The sequence below is a fragment of the Nerophis ophidion genome, linkage group LG05 (genome assembly GCF_033978795.1).
Source record: "Nerophis ophidion isolate RoL-2023_Sa linkage group LG05, RoL_Noph_v1.0, whole genome shotgun sequence".
Taxonomy (NCBI): Eukaryota; Metazoa; Chordata; class Actinopteri; order Syngnathiformes; family Syngnathidae; genus Nerophis; species Nerophis ophidion.
This window is the reverse complement of record NC_084615.1, coordinates 31,070,577-31,091,578: the sequence shown is the minus strand read 5'-3', so window position 1 is coordinate 31,091,578 and position 21,002 is coordinate 31,070,577. Positions and strand designations below refer to the sequence as shown.

The window sequence follows — 21,002 nt, the reverse complement described above, 5'->3', positions numbered from 1 at the left end:
GCCTGCATATGTCCGTCGTGTGTGTTTATATTTGAAACACTGATAAGACGGGTTGACTGTTAGAAGCCTGGTAAGAAATCTTCAGTCTTCAGCCTCGCACATTCCACACTGTCAGAAGCCGTAAAGGTTTGAGGTCAACTCCATCACAGGTGACCTCTACCCATCGCACAGCAAATATATCCTTTATTGTGCAGGAATGCGGCATACCTCAAAAGTATTTCTACCTGGCTTGGCGGTCCATGCTGGCGACACGAAGGCTCTCCCACCGGGAATTTAGGAGGCTCATCTGCTCCCGTATTTCATCTTCCACCTCCTCGGACAGGCTGCCTTGGGCGATGAGTTGATTGCCGGCTTGCAGCACATTGCCCACGCTGCTCTGGTGGGCCGTCAGTTCCATCATGAAAGCCTTCAAAGTCAAGCATACGATACTGTCAAAGTTTGCGAGTCAAATTAGGAATGGCAACAGGCCTAGCGGCAATGTTAGGTTCAACAGTTAAAGAAGAGCTTGAAAAACCAAATCAGCATTAACATTGGGATACAGTCTTGCCTAACAGGGATGGATTATTTTTTTGCACTTCCATTGTTTAAAGCAAAAAAACTAATTGATGAAGTCTAAAACAAACTACAATGATTCTGATTGTGTTTTTCAACCACTGTGTCACGGCACACTAGTGTACCGTGAGATATTGTCCGGTGTGTCGTGGGAGATTTTGTAATTTCACCTAATTGGGCTAAAATTATTTTTTGCAAACCGCAAATGTGCCGTTGTTGAGTGTCTGTGCTGTCCAGAGCTCGGCAGAGTAACCGTGCAATACTCTTCCAAATCAGTAGGTGGCAGCAGGTAGCTAATTGCTTTGTAGATCTCAGGAACATGGTGTGTCGTGATCACAATATGCAGACAACAGCGGGAGGCAGTGTGCAAGTAAAAAGGTATCTAATGCTCAAACTAAAAATAAACAAAAGGCAAATGCCGCAAAGAAAAGGCATTGAAACTTAGGGATGACTATGCAAAATGAGTCTAAAACAAAACTGGCTGCAAAGTGAACAAAAACAGAATGCTGGACGACAGCAAAGACTTAAAGCGGGTGGAGCAGCAGACGGCGTCCACAAAGTACATCCGTACATGACACGACAATCGACAACAAAATAGGAGCGCAAGACAAGAACTAAAACACTACACACAGGAAAACACCAAAAAACTCCAAATAATGAGACAAGAGCTATAGTGCTACATGCTTGGTAATGGTTTGAAATAATATCCAAAAATTGCGAGAACAACTTTTTATTGTCAATATGGCTGCTGAGTTTCATTTTTTTATGTTGTCTGCTGGCGGTGTGCCTCGAGATTTTTTCAATGAAAAAAATGTGCCTTGGCTCAGAAAAGATTGAAAAACATTGCTGTAGTAGACATAAAGAGGTCCAGATTTACGCTTCGACTTGGATTCCACACATAAGTCTTAGCAAATATTCCCATTTAGGGCAATGAGAATCCAGCGAAAGCTCTTTTTACACACACGCACCAACACAATTGTCTCCTCCAACAAACAAATAAGCCCAAAGGGTGAGGTCACCATTACGTGGGATGCGCAATTCCTGGCATTCCAACAGGTAGGGTAAGAAAGGAGGAGGCTGTGGTGAGTAGTAATAACAAATATTTGATTCATTTGAATGACCTGTTTAGAAAAAAAAAACAGGTTGGATTTACATTATTTCAGAATTTATTTATCATTTCATGTACCTGTGTGTCAGCGCTTTATTCATTCATTGTATCTATCAAACTCACCCATCAAAACAGTGGGCAGGGCTCTATTGGGATACGTTCAATGTTATCAAAAGATTTTTGTGTTAAAATAAAGCCAATAATGACATCTGCTGTGGTCCAATAACCCAATTTTTTTGTGGTCCCCTTTATTTGGAAAAGTGTCAAAAGGCATTGAACTGGTACCAAAATGTTGGTATTGGGACAACAGTATGACGCACTTTTTTCCATCCATTTTCAACCAGTTGTCCCTTTCAGGGCCGCGGAGGTGCTGGAGCCTATCTCAGCTGCAATTGTGCGGAAGGCGGTGTACACTCTGGTCAACTCGCCACCTCATCGCAGGGCCAACACAGATAGACAGACAACATTCACACTCACATTCCCACACTACAGACAATTTAGTGTTGCCAATCAACCTATCCCCAGGTGCATCTCTTTGGAGGTGGGAAGAAGCCGGAGTACCCGGAGGGAACTCACGCAGCCATGGGGAGAACATGCACTCCACACAGAAAGATCACAAGCACAGGATCGAACCCAGGACCTTTGTATTGTGAGGCAGACGCACTAATCCACTTCCCAATTTACATTTTTATTAATATAAAATCAAAACAAATTAAAGCTGCAAGCAGCGATGGACGGGACCGCTTTGGCTGCTGCCCCCGCGACCAAAACCCGGATAAGCGTTAGAAAATGAATGGATAGTAGCTACTATTAGCAAACAGATAGACTTAGCAACTCGGCGTAATATCTTAACATCGACACACTGGCAAAAATGAAATTTTTTAGGAAAATTTAGTTTCAAAGGAGTTTTTGCCAACTTCCTGTTGATTTTTGCTGAAGGATGTCAATTATTAAAATGTAGGTCTACGTTAGACCTTCATAGAGGTTTTTGTTTCATGTCTCTCTGACATTCCTACCGGAAGTTACAAGCAGTTTTGTCTGTGTTTGCTTCCTAGGTGCAGTTTTGTCTGTTTTATTCCTAGGGGGCGCTAAAGCGCAATTTAGAGTTTTTTTTTTTTTTTTTTATTAGATCGCAATTTTCGCCAGTCCTGATGTATGTGTCCAATTTGGTGAATTTTGAAGCATTTCAAGGGGGTCAAATTACAGCTCAAAAAGGCAAAAATGACATTTTTTAGGAAACTTTGCGGAAGGGGTTCTTTGAAGGCGGTTAAAATCAAAACCAGAGCAGTTATTAAAACTACGTTAATAACTTTTAATCAGAAGGGTTCAATCTTTCTCATGTGCAAGTTTGAAGCCGACACGACAAACGCACTCAGAGGAGATAACTTTTGAAAAAAGGTGACGGATTTTAACAAACTTTTGTTTTGAAGGCGTAATTGCCAACTTACTGTAGATTTTTGCTGAAGGAGGTCAATTATTAAAATGTAGGTCTAAGTGAGACCTACATAGAGGTTTTTGTTTCATGTCTTTCCGACATTCCTACCGGAAGTTACAAGCGGTTTTGCCTGTGTTTTCTTCCTTATTTATCATTTCATGTACCTGTGTGTCACCATTAATTGTGTTTTATTCCAAAATTGCGCTAAAGCGCAATTTTGAATTTTGGGGTTTTTTTTTTTTTATTAGATCGCAATGTTCGCCAGTCCTGATGTGTGTGTCCAGTTTGGTGAGTTTTGAAGCATGTTAAGGGGGTCAAATTCCAGCTCAAAGAGGCAAATATGGCATTTTTTTAGGAACATTTTGTTTTGTTTTTACTTTGTTTTGAAGGGGTTTTTGCAAACTTTTTGTTGATTTTTGCCCAAGAAGGTAAAATTATGAAATGTAGGTCTAAGTCAGTCCTACATAAAGGTTTTTGTTTCATGTCTCTACGACATTCCTAATGGAAGTTACAAGAAGTCTTTTTTTTTTTTTTTCCTAGGGGGTGCTAGAGCGTAATTTAGATTTTTGGGGTTTGGTTGTTTTATTAGATGGCAATTTTCGCAGGTCCTGATGTATGTGTAAAATTTGGTGAGTTTTGAAGCATGTTAAGGGGGTCAAATTACAGCTCGAAGATGCGGCGGAATAATAATTAAGAAAGAAAGAATAAAACACACGAAATACAATAGGGTCCGCTGTCCCATAGTACCAATGGGGACATTGTGGTCCCTAATTAAGACCAGTTTCCAACAGATTTTACTTTGGTTTGGCTCAAGTCCTCAAAGCTGTTCAGCTGTGCAATGTGAACACTAAGTAGTTTGGGTTCACTTTCTCCTGGCACGCTATTAGATGAGGCCCTATGGAGGACCAGGAAAAGAAGTGGATCCGCTTAAACAAGATCTCCACTTGTAGGACTAAGGACTTCCACCTAATTTTCGCATTTGCGTCTCTGCTTACCTCATGCGTGTGAAATTGCTTTTTCACTTCCTCCACGTCATCCGAAACCTCGTCCTGGACCTGCAGGGCATCCTCGGCCGATAGAAGCCAGGTCAGAACTTCCTCCAAGCTTGTCTGGTAGCTATCCAAATCTGCCTCCAGCATTCCGCACTCCATTTCCACATCCATCTCCGTTAGTTTGCTGGGGGTGTCAAGTCGCAGACTGTTGCCTGCTCCCCCCAGTTTCACATTCTGAGGAAAATGAGGCACAAACCAATCGTAAAACTCATATTAATCCTGGTGACTGGAGGCTATTTAGTCAACTCTAGTGACCGGGCATCCATTAGACATGTCGTATAATGGGAACACATGTTTTGCAATGACAGAGTAGCAGCTATTAGGCACTAAAATTATTCAGGCAACTTTACTGCTGTTTTGGCGTACATCAACCATAGTAAGAAAATTTGACCCGCTTATTTATCCGAACAAAACAATGCAGCAATGCAGAAATTAATTAAGACATTGCTGATGAATAAGAAGAGTGAAAGGCCCTTTGTGAGGAAATATGGTAAGAATATTTAAACATTTGTAGGACCATGCATGCAAAGTTTAGCACTGTTATGCATTTAACATCAAGATGAATGTCACCAAATAAAAAAACAACAGTTAAGATTAGGGCTGGGTGATATATCGATATGTACGATATATCGCAGGTTTGTCTCTGTGCGATATAGAAAATGACTATATCGTAATATTCGAGTATACGTTCTAACGCAGTTGCTTTTAGCTGCGGGCGTACACTTCAGGCTCTTCCCGCTCTTTCCTGTTTTTCCTTCTCACAGACAAGCAGGCGCAAAAACTTACATACGTCACATACGTGTCCGCCCTCAAAGAGCAGAGACGTAGCAGACTGGGCTACGTTAGCTGCTAACGTAGCCCAGGAAGACTTAACTCCCAAGAAAAACAGCAGGGTTTCCATCGTCTGGTGGTGGTTCGGCTTCAAGTGGGAATATGTCAAACAGACAACCGTAATAAGTCAAGCATGCGGTACAAGCGTTGCTATAAAAAGTAGCATTACTGCTAATATGTAACATAATTTGAAAAGTCACTCGCTAGAGAATGAAGAGAATTTTATAACCGTAGTAACCTACCACATTATGAAGGACGAATACTATTTGATTTCCTATTATGCAGCTCATTTTTATTTGACAATCTTGCACTTTATGTTTTGGAAATGACATGAATGTTTGTTCCATTGCTTAATAACTTTAACAAATATACTTTTGGTCAATTGACTTAGTTGTGATTTCCTTCTCTCCATGAAAGTTTAAAAGTAGCATATATGAATGCAGTATGAAGAAGAATGTTTTAATGTATACACATAGAATCATCATACTGCTGATTATACTGTGATTATATGCATCAAGTGTTCATTCAACGCCAAGACAAAATATCGTAATATATATCGTATATTGCAATATGGCCTAAAAATATTGCGATATTAAAAAAAAGGCAATATCGCCCAGCCGTAATTTAGATTAAAAATGCTGCATTTTGGTTGAAAACATGACATTTTCATTATCAAGCCTTATATCAGAGCACTTATGCTTAGAGGGTGAAGGATGAAGCATCTCATTTTCAACGATACAAAAACAAACTAATTTTTGTATGAAATGCAACATATGTCTTGTTAATACAAAAAGTTCGGTTTTTTTTTGTTATTTTAATAAAGTCTAGTAGAAATGAACTGTAGGAGCAGTAAATAACCTTGGTTTATGAACCCCTCAACTTTTTGATTCACGAAACACAGAACCAATAGAAATACGCTTTGTTGTACGAACCTTGATTTAACGTAAACATGTTTCATCCAACAATTGTGTGCTTGCAGCACAACCATTTTGTGCCAGGCAGCACAGCCATTGTCCGCAGAGTTATCAATCTCTATGTTCATTCAGCCTGCAGAGCGTGTGCTGTCCGTAGTTACTGCGCTAATTGCTACTTTGCGTGCTTTTAAGTGCTTTTTAGCCTTTTCACAGCATTTGTCTTGTTTTGCTAGCTCAATATGAATCCAAAAAAAGCAATGAACAGGCGGTGTGTGGTTCGAAAACATTCAGGAAGTATCCACAGCGTTGTGGACAATGCCATCCCTCTGCCCCTCTCTCGGTCTGCACGGAAAGAAGTTTACCAACAAGGTAACGTTGATTTAATGATTTATTCTGAATCATTGTAGTGATGTCGCTGTTAAAGTTCAGGAGTTTTGTGATTTCAAACTGTGAGGGCACCACACGGTTAGTGACAGTGTGTGTGTGTGTGTGTGTGTGTGTGTGTGTGTGTGTGTGTGTGTGTGTGTGTGTTTTGTTATCAAATGGGGACAGCTTGGTTGTTTTTGTTTCAACTTTGTTATTAAATACAAAGTTGATCCCTTGTTATGTTTGTTTGATATACAGTACTGTGTATATAGTGTTATAGTTTTTCAAATTAATTAAATAATAATGGAACCCATTATTCTTGTTCACGTTATTTCTTATGGAGAAATTAACTTTAATATACAAACCTTACAAACCCTGTTCAAGGACCAATCAAATTTGTAAATCGAGGTTCCACTGTATATACAATTGGTTAATTTGCTTCCACACTAAATAATTAAAAAAAACTTAACTATATTATTATTGTTGTTTAATTATATTCACCACACAAACCAAACATTTATTAAAACAGGGAATTAAGTAAACGTTATGCATTACAGTGCTTTAATAATTAAGTTAATCTGCTATTTTTTTTTTTTTTTAATAGAAACATACTTCAAAGAGTGTTGAACGTCTCTGAGGCATGCAGAGTGACCTGCCCTGCAGTTAAGGAAGAAAAAAATGCACGCCTATTGTAGGATGCTGGGAGGTGCTGCTGACTGGCAGGGCAGGCCAAGCCCCATTCTTTGACTTAAAGCTAGTTCAGAAACACACAGTCCAGATCGGTCGCAAAAATGTTACAGAGTGAAGTGCTGATTTGACTTTTACAACACAGTGTAGGCCCTTGTGTTAGGATGGCACAAACAAGGAAAAACCTTCTGGGTTAAAGTCATGAGGCAGAAGCCTAAATTTCAAGACTTAGGAGTGGGAACCAAACATGACCATCAAAGACAAAGAGCCTCTATTCTGTCTCTGCTTGATCACAAAAGCGGCCACATCACATATTGAGGCGGGAGAAGGCCTGCCAGCAGAGTAGAAAGCCCAGACGCCGTACAATTTTCCAGAGCTCATTCCAGTGCGTGAAGCGTGTGGAGTCAGTGAAGAAAAAAAACCTAAAAGGTGGTTTGGGGTTTTGGTGAAGACCAACCTGGAAAGCAAACAGCACCACCGATCTGATGATGTGATCAAAACCTGGCTTGTACCATCCATCTTCTGCCGCTTATCCGAGGTCGGGTCGCGGGGGCAACAACCTAAGCAGGGAAACCCAGACTTCCCTTACCCCAGCCACTTCGTCTAGCTCTTCCCGGGGGATCCCAAGGCGTTCCCAGGCCAGCCGGGAGACATAGTCTTCCCAACGTGTCCTGGGTCTTCCCCGTGGCCTCCTACCGGTTGGACATGCCCTAAACACCTCCCTAGGGAGGCGTTCGGGTGGCATCCTGACCTGATGCCCGAACCACCTCATCTGGCTCCTCTCGATGTGAAGGAGCAGCGGCTTTACTTTGAGTTCCTCCCGGATGGCAGAGCTTCTCACCCTATCTCTAAGGGAGAGCCCCGCCACACGGCGGAGGAAACCCATTTCGGCCGCTTGTACCCGTGATCTTATCCTTTCGGTCATGACCCAAAGCTCATGACCATAGGTGAGGATGGGAACGTAGATCGACCGGTAAATTGAGAGCTTTGCCTTCCGGCTCAGCTCCTTCTGCTGGCTTGTACCGTACAGGATTAATCTATCAGGCCACTACTGAATTTGCTATAATAACTAAAAAAAATAAATTAAAAAGGCACTAAGCGGAGCGAAGGCCTACTTAATGTGTGCTTTCTGAACCCCCCTTTTCAAAATGCTACTTTGTCGTAGATAGGTAGTTACCTACCTGTGCACCGAGGCCCGGAGCCGATTCCTCAGCCTCCACTTTAAATTTGCGCGGCAGTGTGTCAACCTCTCGGATAGAATCCATGCTGATGTCTTTGGGGAGAACGGCGAACAGCGACGTCACGTACAAGATAATGGACTTCTTATCTGGAGAGTGGACTGCCACGTCTGGGAAAACATTACATTACATTTCAAAGATGGATTGCATACAAGGAATAATAAGGTGGGTACAATTTTTCCCATACCGGTGCCAAATCGGTAAATTTAGAAACTGTGCTGGTGCTTTAACGGTGTTTGAACTAGTTCTCAAAAAAAGGAAAACACACAAATTTGGTCCAAAACCTTTTTTTTAACCATTCTGTGAAGAAAATGTAAATTAAATACTGCAATAATATAAATTAAACAACAGATAGAGTTACATAATACATTTGACAATAATAAATAAAATCCACAACAATGTGTCTTAATGATTCCAGCAAAACCAGCAGCAATACAGAACAAAGACAATGTGCAAAATAATTCACAAGATGTTCCCAAAATAATACTGTAAATAGATAATGTACAACTTGAGGAGAAATGGATCGTTGATACAGTACCATTACAACTATGGTAAATAGTTCCTCCTACAGTGACTTTGACGATTAAACACAGGAGTTGTGTGTTAATCAAGCAAAATAAAGTTAGTACAACTACCTGCTTGTGTTGTAATGTTGATATTCGGACTTCTGGTGTTCATGAGTATACCTCATGTTTGACTGAAGTCAGTGCCACTAAATGAATAGTTATTAGGTGTAAGAATATTTGGAGCACCTCACAATTAGATTACGAGTCAAAGCCTGAGGGCAACGATTCGATTATAAATTGATTATTTGAGAATTTTTATTAATTTAATTATAAATACTAACATATATACAGTGGGGCAAACAAGTATTTAGTCAGCCACCGATTGTGCAAGTTCTTCCACTTAAAATGATGACAGAGGTCTGTAATTTTCATCATAGGTACACTTCAACTGTGAGAGACGGAATGTGAATAAAGAATCCAGGAATTCACATTGTAGGAATTTTAAAGAATTTATTTGTAAATTATGGTCGAAAATAAGTATTTGGTCAACCATTCAAAGCTCTCACTGATGGAAGGAGGTTTTGGCTCAAAATCTCACGATACATGGCCCCATTCATTCTTTCCTTAACACGGATCAGTCGTCCCGTCCCCTTAGCAGAAAAACAGCCCCAAAGCATGATGTTTCCACACCCATGCTTCACAGTAGGTGTGGTGTTCTTGGGATGCTACTCAGCATTCTTCTTCCTCCAAACACGACGAGTTGAGTTTATACCAAAATTTAGTATTTTGGTTTCATCTGACCCCATGACATTCTCCCAATTCTCCCAATCCATGTGCTCTCTGGCAAACTTCAGACGGGCCTGGACATGCACTGGCTTAAGCAGGGGGACACATCTGGCACTGCAGGATGTGATTCCCTGTCGGCGTAGTGTGTTACTGATGGTAACCTTTGATACTTTGGTCCCACCTCTCTGCAGGTCATTCACCAGGTCCCCTTGTGTGGTTCTGGAATTTTTGCTCACCGTTCTTATGATCATTTTGACCCCACGGGATGAGATCTTGCGTGGAGGCCCAGATCGAGGGAGATTATCAGTGGTCTTGTATGTCTTCCATTTTCTGATAATTGCTCCCACAGTGGATTTTTTTACACCAAGCTGCTTGCCTATTGTAGATTCACTTTTCCCAGTCTGGTACAGGTCTACAATTCTTTTCCTGGTGTCCTTTGACAGCTCTTTGGTCTTGGCCATAGTGAAGTTCGGAGTCTGACTGTTTGAGGTTGTGGACAGGTGTCTTTTATACAGATAACGAGTTCAAACAAGTGCCATTAATACAGGTAAGTGGAGGACAGAAGGGCTTCTTAAAGAAGAAGTTGCAGGTCTGTGAGAGCCAGAGATCTTCCTTGTTTGAAGAGACCAAATACGTATTTTCCACCATAATTTATACATAAATTCTTTAAAATTCCTATAATGTGAATTCCTGCATTTTTTTCACATTCTGTCTCTCACAGTTGAAGTGTACCTATGATGAAAATTACAGACCTCTGTCATCATTTTAAGTGGGAGAACTTGCACAATCGCTGGCTGACTAAATACTTTTTGCCCCACTGTATACAGTATACTTGTTTGGTTGCTGATGTATATTTTGTGTCATTTTATGTTTTTGGATGTGATGGCACTCAGCACATGTATTTATTCATATGAAAGACCATATAAGTGGGCTAGTATGCCTAATCAATAATCACTGAACTCAACAAAAAGTATGCTTTCCGCGTGCACGTAATCACGAACTGAGTCACATAATTGGCTAATTAAACGAAATCCGCTGATAGACGCAAAATAATATCACGGAAATTGACATAAATGTAAGTGAAATGTCGTTGTGAGGAGAATGAAAATTTGTTTGGGATTATAATGTGTCCTTTACCTCTCATTTAGCCCCAAAACATTCAACCCTCCCATCCTAAATTAAACAATGTCGATATGGCCACTTGAAGCACCGACTAAACTACAAACCTAAAGCTAGCAAGAACACCCACAACACATCCCATCTGCTTGTTTTGTTGTGAACGACATCATTGATGTAACAGTCGCAACCTGAGAGGCTCTGTCATTTTTTAACAGTCTCAAATGAGTCTCATCTTAACTTGTCAAGCTGAGAACAACAGCATAGCACACTTCTACCCTTCACAATAATAGTACGGTGTGACACATCCGGTCTGACTGCGCTAACAAAATAAAGGTTTCAAAAAAGTACCTTACACAAACAATGTACGTAAAGCACGTATTGATAGATTTACAAAAGTATTGTGTTTTGACCAAAAATACTGTTTAAAGTTATCCAAGGATGCATTGCACCAATCTTTGCATTTAATTAACAAAAACGTTATCAAATTTTATTTTACACAAAAATCACACACTCTGAAGTGGTAAAATAAGTGCAAAAAGGTAAAAAAAACTGAATTAAAAACAATTTGATCTGAAACATTTAATTGTATTGTTTTTTATATTGTTATTGTTATTTAAAGTCATTGTTATTGCTCCTACTATTATTTTACTTGTTGTGGTTTATTCGTTACTAATTTAAATCCATGGTTTTTAAACTATATTTACCGTATTTTTCGGACTATAAGTCACAGTTTTTTTCATAGTTTGGCTGGGGGTGGGACTTATACTCGGGAACGACTTACAGTTTGTGTGAAATTATTAACACATTACCGTAAAATAGCAAATAATATTATTTAGCTCATTCACGCTAGAGACTAGATGTATAAGATTTCATCGGATTTAGAGATTAGGAGTGACAGATTGTTAGGTAAACTTATAGCCTTTTCTATGAGTTATAGTTATTTGAATGACTCTTACCATAATATGTTACGTTAACATACCAGGCACCTTCTCAGTTGGTTATTTATGCGTCATATAACGTCCACTTATTCAGCCTGTTGTTCACTATTCTTTATTTATTTTAAATTGCCTTTCAAATGTCTATTTTTGGTGTTGGGTTTTATCAAATAAATTTCCCCAAAAAATGTGAGTTATAAATGTTTTTTTCCTTCTTTATTATGCATTTTCGGCAGGTGCGACATATATCCGGTGTGACTTATACTCAGAAAAATACGGTAAAGTTGATTTTTGGTGGTACAATAAATATTTTTGTTTTCCAATTAATTAATAATTTTGTAATTAATTGTGATTACAATATCAATCAAAATAAATGTGAAAGATTATGTTTGCCATAATTGTCCAGCCCTGGTAAGTAATTTATAGAGTTAATTTAAGGAAAAGTTACCCAAGGCGAGAGCTTTTTGACCCCAGCTGTTATTTGCTAAATGCACCTGTTCACTCTAAGACACCCAGCAGTTAATGGAATAGTGTCTGTAATTGGAGGATTTACAGTATATGACTATTTAACAGTATCGGTTGTGTCTGTTTATTTACATTTACAAGTTATCTTGCTGCATTTGTTTAAAGAAGAACTGCAATTTTGCCCATCATCCGCAATCCACTCATGTCTTTCCATTTTCTGTGCATTCTAAAAAGTGAACAAGTGCTAGTAAGAGGAGGCCCAACAATGCAAATAATGGGAATATGATCTATTCCCCAATAAAGTGCTTTAAAATAATCTATTCACAGGCACATAAATGATAACAAGTTACATATATATTTACTGTATTTTGGTCATTTTAAGCAATACCAAAACTTTTTTTCAGAATGCATGAATTTCACAGAGTGCAAAGCAACTGTTGCGTACGTTGCTATGCGCTGTGTGTAAGCAATGCCATCAACAACATAGAGAGTACTTTTTGTGTTTGCCAGCACTAATGGCAGACTTCTTGAGAGCCTTGGAGTGTTGCCTGCAAAACATTTCAAATAAGAACATAACATATTGACTGACAATATCTGCTCTCGTAGGGATACCGACTGACGGGAGGGTTGTATCTATCAGCACTTGTATTGCTAAATTCAGACTACTCCTCACCCCTCAGGTAAAAAATGCTTCCTAGTAATGTTGCGGTGGTCTTATGCTCTGTTCCATTTGTTAAGGAACAAGTTGAGAGCCGTATAGTATCAACTTGGTAGCGTGTGGATTATTTATGTTGACCAACTTCCCGGCTTGATGCCATAACCTTCTACTACACAGGTGAGATGCATGTTTTATAATCTATTATTAATAAAATAGAATAGAATAAAATAGAACAGAATAGAAACAAATAGAATACAATACAAACCCCGTTTCCATTTGAGTTGGGAAATTGTTTTAGATGTAAATATAAACGGAATACAATGATTTGCAAATCATTTTCAACCCATATTCAGTTGAATATGCTACAAAAACAAAACATATTTGATGTTTGAAAATGATAAACATTATTTTTTGCAAATAATCATTAACTTTAGAATTTGATGCCAGCAACACGTGACAAAGAAGTTGGGAAAGGTGGCAATAAATACTGATAGTTGAGGAATGCTCATCAAACACTTATTTGGAACATTCCACAGGTTTGCAGGCTAATTGGGAACAGGTGGGTGCCATGATTGGGTATATAAACAGCTTCCCAAAAAATGCTCAGTCTTTCACAACAAAGGATGGGGCGAGGTACACCCCTTTGTCCACAACTGCGTGAGCAAATAGTCAAACAGTTTAAGAACAACGTTTCTCAAAGTGCAATTGCAAAAAATTTAGGGATTTCAACATCTACGGTCCATAATATCATCAAAAGGTTCAGAGAATCTGTAGAAATCACTCCACGTCAGCGGCATGGCCGGAAACCAACATTGAATGACCGGCACTGTTTCAAAAACCAACATCAATCTCTAAAGAATATCACCACATGGGCTCAGGAACACCTCAGAAAACCACTGTCAATAAATAAAGTTTGTCACTACATCTGTGTGTGCAAGTTAAAGCTCTACCATACAAAGCAAAAGCCATTTATCAACAACATCCAGAAACGCCGCCGGCTTCTCTGGGCCCGAGATCACCTAAGATGGACTGATGCAAAGTGGAAAAGTGTTCTGTGGTCTGACGAGTCCACATTTCAAATTGTTCTTAGAAAATATTCGACATCGTGTCATCCGGACAAATGGGGAAGCAAAGCATCCAGACTGTTATCGACGCAAAGTTCAAAAGCCAGCATCTGTGATGGTATGGGTGTGCATTAGTGCCCAAGGCATGGGTCTCTTACACATCTGTGAAGGCACCATTAATGCTGAAAGGTACGTACAGGTTTTGGAACAAGATATGCTCCAATCCAAGCGCCGTCTTTTTCATGTATGCCCCTACTTATTTCAGCAAGACAATGCCAAGCCACATTCAGCACGTTTTACAACAGCGTGGCTTTGTAAAAAAAGAGAACGGGTACTTTCCAGGCCCGCCTGCAGGTCAGACCTGTCTCTCATCGAAAATGTGTGGCGAATTATGAAGCGTAAAATACGACCGCGGAGACCCCGGACTGTTGAACGACTGAAGCTCTACATAAAACAAGAATGGGAAAGAATTCCACTTTCAAAGCTTCAACAATTAGTTTCCTCATTTCCCAAACGTTTATTGAGTGTTGTTAAAAGAAAAGGTGATGTACAAACCCCGTTTCCATATGAGTTGGGAAATTGTGTTAGATGTAAATATAAATAAATATAAACAGAATACAATGATTTGCAAACATTTTCAACCCATAGTCAGTTGAATATGCTACAAAAACAACATATTTAATGTTCAAACTGATAAAAAAAAAAATTTTTTGCAAATAATCATTAACTTTAGAATTTGATGCCAGCAACACTTGACAAAGAAGTTGGGAAAGGTGGCAATAAATACTGATAAAGTTGAGTAATGTTCATCAAACACTTATTTGGAACATCCCACAGGTGTGCAGGCTAGTTGGGAACAGGTGGGTGCCATGATTGGGTATAAAATCAGCTTCCATGAAATGCTAAGTAATTCACAAACAAGGATGGGGTGAGGGTCACCAATTTGTAAGCAAATTGTCGAACAGTTTTAGAACATTTCTCAGCCAGCTATTGCAAGGAATTTAGGGATTCTACCATCTACGGTCCGTAAAATCATCAAAAGGTTCAGAGAATCTGGAGAAATCACTGCACGTAAGCGATGATATTACGGACCTTTGATCCCTCAGGCGGTACTGCATCAAAAACAGACATCAGTGTGTAAAGGATATCACCACATGGGCTCAGGAACACTTCATTAAACTACTGTCAGTAACTTAAGTTGGTTGCTACATCTGTAAGTGCAAGTTAAAACTATGCTATGCAAAGCAAAACCCATTTATCAACAACACCAAGGAACGCTGCTGGCTTCGCTGGGCCCAAGCTCATCTAAGATGCACTGATGCAAAGTGGAAAAGTGTTCTGTGGTCTGACGAGTCCACATTTCAAATTATATTTGGAAACTGTGGACGTGGTGTCCTCCGGAACAAAGAGGAAAATAACCATCCGGATTGCTATAGGCACAAAGTTCAAAAGCCAGCATCTGTGATGGTATGGGTGTATAAGTGCCCAAGGCATGGGTAACTTACACATCTATGAAGGCACCATTCATGCTGAATGGTCCATACAGGTTTTGGAGCTACATATGTTGTCATCCAAGCAACGTTATCATGGACGCCCCCGCTTATTTCAGCAAGATAATGCCAAGCCATGTGTTACAACAGCGTGGCTTCATAGTAAAAGAGTGCGGGTACCTTCCTGGCCCGCCTGCAGTCCAGACCTGTCTCCCATCGAAAATGTGTGGCGCATTATGAAGCGTAAATTACGACAGCGGAGACCCCGGACTGTTGATCGACTGAAGCTCTACATAAAATAAGAATGAGAAAGAATTCCACTTTCAAAGTTTCAACAATTAGTTTCCTCTGTTCCCAAACGGGGCTTCACGGTGGCAGAGGGGTTAGTGCGTCTGCCTCACAATACGAAGGTCCTGCAGTCCTGGGTTCAAATCCAGGCTCGGGATCTTTCTGTGTTGAGTTTGCATGTTCTCCCCGTGAATGCGTGGGTTCCCTCCGGGTACTCCGGCTTCCTCCCACTTCCAAAGACATGCACCTGGGGATAGGTTGATTGGCAACACTAAAATTGCCCTTAGTGTGTGAATGTGAGTGTGAACGTTGTCTGTCTATCTGTGTTGGCCCTGCGATGAGGTGGCGACTTGTCCAGGGTGTACCCCGCCTTCCGCCTGAGATAGGCGCCAGCGCCCCCCGCAACCCCAAAAGGGAATAAGCGGTAGAAATGGATGGATGGATGGATGTTCCCAAACGTTTATTGAGTGTTATTAAAAGAAAAGGTGACGTAACACAGTGGTGAACATGCCCTTTCCCAACTACTTCGGCACATGTTGCAGCCATGAAATTCTAAGTTAATTATTATTTGCAAAAAAAAAAAATTAAGTTTATGAGTTTGAACATCAAATATCTTGTCTTTGTAGTGCATTCAATTGAATATGGGTTGAAAAGGATTTGCAAATCATTGTATTCTGTTTATATTTACCTCTAACACAATTTCCCAAATCATATTGAAACGGGGTTTGTAACACAGTGGTGAACATGCCCTTTCCCAACTACTTTGGCACATGTTGCAGCCATGAAATTCTAAGTTAATTATTATTTGCAAAAAAAAAAATAAAGTTCATGAGTTTGAACATCAAATATCTTGTCTTTGTGTCACACCGCGGTGAGGGATGTCTTGTCTTGGTTTTTTCTGTGGTATGATTTGCATGTTTTAGTTTGAAAAGTAACTCTCCTCTCGTTTCAGGTCACTTGCCCTTCCTTTTGTGTCATCAGTCTGACGTCATCCCTGTTCCCTAATTGTTTCCACTTCTTACCTATTATCCTCATGTGTTTTATAAGCCCTCTCCTCCCTTTGTTCTGTGCCAGATTGTTTCGTTTATTCGTGCTCTCTAGCATCCATGTCCATGCCTTGCCTTGCCTCATCTCGTGCTTATGTTCCTTGATCCTGAATCCCTTCGTTACTATTTTGAGTTTTCATTTCTTCCTCCTCAGCAGAGTGATTTTCTTGTTATTTAGTGTAGAATATTTCAAAGCAGTTGTTTCTTCCTCCTGTTGGAGCGTTTTTTGTTGATATATTTTATAGCATATACGGCGCCAATTATAGTTCATCTTTGTTTTTGCGTTTTCCTCCGTTCGGAGAGATTTTCGGTTGTTCCTTTCTTTTGGAAACTTTTTTGCCGATTAGTTTTTTTGGTTAATATAGATATTGTATTCCTTGACTTTGGAGGTGAAAGGAAGCTATCAAAATAAAAGCCTGTCAAAGTTCCCTACTCTGCATCTGAGTCCTATCCTTTTACCAAGCCCTGATACTTTGTAGTGCATGCAATTGAATATGGTTTGAAAAGGTTTTGCAAATCATTGTATTCCGTTTAAATGTACATCTAACACAATTTCCCAACTCATATGGAAACGGGGTTTGTAGAATAGAATAACTTTTACAAACTCAAAGGTAATACAGTAGAAGCAGCTCAAGCTTGTTCTTCTTCTTTATTTTATGGTGGATTACAACAAACGTTACTAGCATGTTATCAAGCTAGCTAGTAGCTGGCTACTCACTAGTGGCAGGGGGAGCAGTGTGAGCAAGGCATGTATTGCAACAATGTTCTACCACAACAATGTTGCTCTGGCTTTGTTAATATGAAAGTCACGACATGTAAATTGAGCGCTGTTGGAGATTTTTTTAGAAAGATTTATAGGCGGAATCCCAATTACTGTACCTGCATTGTTAGCCACCACATACTAGCAGTTTTTCACTATTTAGAATGCACATACAAGGGAAATACATGTGTGTTCTTGTCTCACCAAAATAATGTTTTTTTTAAGTGCAGTACGCCTTTAATAAAATAAGTTAAAAACCTGTGTTTTACCTTCAGGATCCAGTAGCCTCTCAATAGCCAGTTGATCTTTGGCTACAGTGAAGGCATGTTCCAGGCGCTCCACGGGGCTCATTTGGACCACACGATTCCAAGTGAATGCATTCGACCTACATGCAAAAAACAAGAGAAAGAGCTCCAGTCACAACAAATCCTACAGAACTTATCAAGAAATACATGTTTTGCACATTATTGAACAATGCATGAGTATGTACATACAGTACATAATGCTGTGCTCGGAGAAAAGACTCTTTGTTTAAGGGCTAGCTGGGTGTGGAATGTATGGGATCAGTGATATTACTAAACCCCGGCCCAAGTCTAAACCAACACTGGCCTTTCTCACAACTCACAGTCCCGAGAGAGTGTGTGTGTGTGTGAGTGTCATAGCTAAGGACAAGGGTTACAAAAATGGGAGGGGTAAGCTAATACCCCTGAAGCTCCGCTCACTTGCTTTTTTTTCTCCCCTCACACACACAGCGCAGCAAGTATGTGCAAACACCAACATTGCAGGTGTAAACAGGGCAAGTATAGCTGAGCTACCTGCCCCCACATAGATAAACAAACACAAAAAGTCAGCTTATCCTCCCCCTGTTTCCTCTGGCTCCGGTTTGAAGTACCCATTGCCCTGACGGCTTTCGCGTGGCTCCTCACCTGAAGTGGTGCAGGATGCCGTTGAAAGCCAAGCCGTCAGCCCAGCTGGTGGTGAAGTTCAACACGTTGACCTCCGGGTAAGAGCGCGTGCACTGGCGCACCCAGCTTAGCAAAATCTTCTCGCTGTTGTTCTGCTGCAGGTTGGACATGACGTCCTTCATGATGTCTTTCACCTGTGGAGAATGATGAAAATGAACCATTTGGATGTTTCTAGTGATAGGCCTGCATTTGTTATCGTGCGTGCGCGTGTTATATGTATGTGTGTGTGCGTGCATGTGTGGGTTCACCTGCCAGTGAAGAATAATACTCCAGATGAGGCCCAAAGTAAGTTTGTGATTTCCATCCACAATGTCTGTTCCGCCAATGTTTACTAAATCCACCTGAGGTAATAAAACAGAAGATTAGAATTCATGGGACAAATTATACAACTGTATTTTCTAGACCATAGGGCGCACTGCCGATGAGCGGGTCTATGACGTCTTTTTTTCACAGAAAAGGCGCACCGGATTATAAGGCGCATTAAAGAGGTCTTATCATTGTTTGTTTTTTTTCGAAATTAAAAACACTTCCTTGTGGTCTACATAACATGTAATGGTGGTTCTTTGGTCAAAATGTTGCATGGATTATGTTTTACAGATCATCTTCAAGCAGCTTTCTGACAGTCGCTTCAGGATGCGTCATTTTGTGGGCGGTCCTATTTACGTGGCTCAACTTTGGCAGCGTCTTTCTCCATCATCTTTGTTGTAGCGGTGTAGCGTGCAAGGACGGGAGTGGAAGAAGTATCAAAAGATGGAGCTAACTGTTTTAATGACATTCAGACTTTATTTCAATCAATAACGGAGCAACATTTCCTCATCTGTGGCTCACTAGTGCAACAAAGCCGGAAATGTGTCCCGTGAAAAAACGTCTGACTGGAACTCTAATAACTGAAGTTCCTTGGGTGAATAATAAAAACTCACTACACTGGTATGTTTCAGCGCTTTCTTGACGAGTTTACAGACAGAAATAATTTTGAACTTTACACTACTTTATATTAGAAATGGCAACAGCAGAAAATGAATGCCCCATAGCAAGAAAATAGAGAAAAAGTAGAAGCTTATCGACTACCGTGTCGGCAATGAGTACAAAGGCGGACGCACGCAAATTTTCAGGACTTATACAGCTCCCAAAAATTAAGTACAGTACAATCCATCAAGCGATGCGGCTTCATAGCTTATCAAATTCGTACTAAAACATTTAGATAGATTTTTGAGCGCCTTCTGTAATGTTCCATATTTTCAATGGAACATATAACATTTTGGTGTTGTTTACTTGAGTTATATTGCAGTCTACACATATTTATTGTGTGTGACTGCCATCTACTGGTCACACTTATCATTTCACAATGTCCCAAATAAAATAGCTTCAAAGTCAAAATTATTCCGTACATTAGGTGCACTGTCCAGTTTTGAGAAAATGAAGGAATTTTAAGTGTGCTTTATAGTCCAAAAACACGTTACTAAAAAAAAACCTTATGTACCGTAACTACTAATCTGCAAAAAACATAAGTGAAATAGCCATGCTCGAAGAACAGCGCTTTCCTGCCATCAGGTGATCTAAGAGTAGTCAAAAGTCATGCTGGTTGCCCTTACGACATGTGGATACAGCAGGTGTGGTACTTGACATGTAAATAGGCGTTTTTGATAAAGATCAAGATAGTGTATAATATGCTACTTACTGAACTCGGGTCGTAGGAAGAAGAAGACACTGGACCCAAAATGCCAACGTTTTTTTTTGTACACCCCACTTTTTTTAACTATAATGTAATTTCTATATTACCGTATTTTCAGGACCATAGGGTACACCTGATTATAAGGTTCAATGCTGAGGAATGGTCTATTTTTTACATTTTTTCATATATAAGACGCAGCGGATAATAGAGTGAATTAAAGGATTTAATTATATATTTTTTTCTAAATTGAAAACACTTCCTTGTGGTCTACATAACATTTAATGGTGGTCTTTGGTCAAAATGTTGAATAGATTATGATTTACAGATCATCTTCAAGCCGCTTACTAACAGTCGCTTCCGGATGCGCCGTTTTGTGGGCGGTCTTATTTATGTGTCTCACCTTTGACAGTGTCTTCTCTCCGTCATCTTTGTTGTGCAAGTATTGTCAAAAGATGGAGGTAACTGTTTTAATGACATTCAGACTTTACTTCAATCAATAACGGAGCAGATTTTCCTCATCCGGGACCAAAAACACAGGAAATGTGTTCCGTGAAAAACCGTCCGACCGGAAATCTCCAATAACTAAAGTTCCTTGGGTGAATAACTAAAACTTACTATACCGGTATGTTTTAGCAATTTCATGGCAAGTTTACTGACAGATATAAGCAAGAACTTTACATAACTTATATTACAAATGGCAACAGCCGAGAATGAATGTCCCATAACAAGAAGATAGAGAAAGAGAAGAAGCTTATCGACTATGGTGTCTCCACGGACTACAAAAGCAGACCGCGCAATTTTTCAGGATTTATGCAGATCCCAAATACAGATCAGCAGGTACCAGAAGGTAAGAAAAGGTCCTTTTGCATAATATTGCGAAACAAAATGTCAGATAATATGTCTTACCTTGCGGTGCGGCTTCATAGCTTACCAAAGTTGTAGATTTAAATAGATTTTAATAGACTTTAGGAAAATCAAATTTAAAACATTTGTATGCTCGTACAACACTTAAAACCTTTAGTATATCAGTATGTGGGGTTAAATTATGGAACTGATTAACCAAAT

At 39.8% G+C, this 21,002-nt stretch overlaps 1 protein-coding gene across 6 annotated transcripts in view; it reads right to left on the bottom strand.

The window, feature by feature from the left end:
* The window catches only part of utrn (utrophin), a 420,528-nt gene that overhangs the window by 317,369 nt on the left and 82,157 nt on the right, over positions 1-21,002 (bottom strand). For all 6 annotated transcript variants that reach the window (XM_061900556.1, XM_061900559.1, XM_061900555.1 and 3 more), the window contains 6 exons: positions 18,514-18,606; positions 18,227-18,399; positions 17,570-17,685; positions 8,127-8,293; positions 4,091-4,321; positions 225-406 (listed from right to left, as the gene is read on the bottom strand). In XM_061900556.1, coding sequence (XP_061756540.1) covers positions 225-406; positions 4,091-4,321; positions 8,127-8,293; positions 17,570-17,685; positions 18,227-18,399; positions 18,514-18,606 — 962 coding nt within the window. The remainder of the gene's footprint in view (positions 1-224; positions 407-4,090; positions 4,322-8,126; positions 8,294-17,569; positions 17,686-18,226; positions 18,400-18,513; positions 18,607-21,002) is intronic.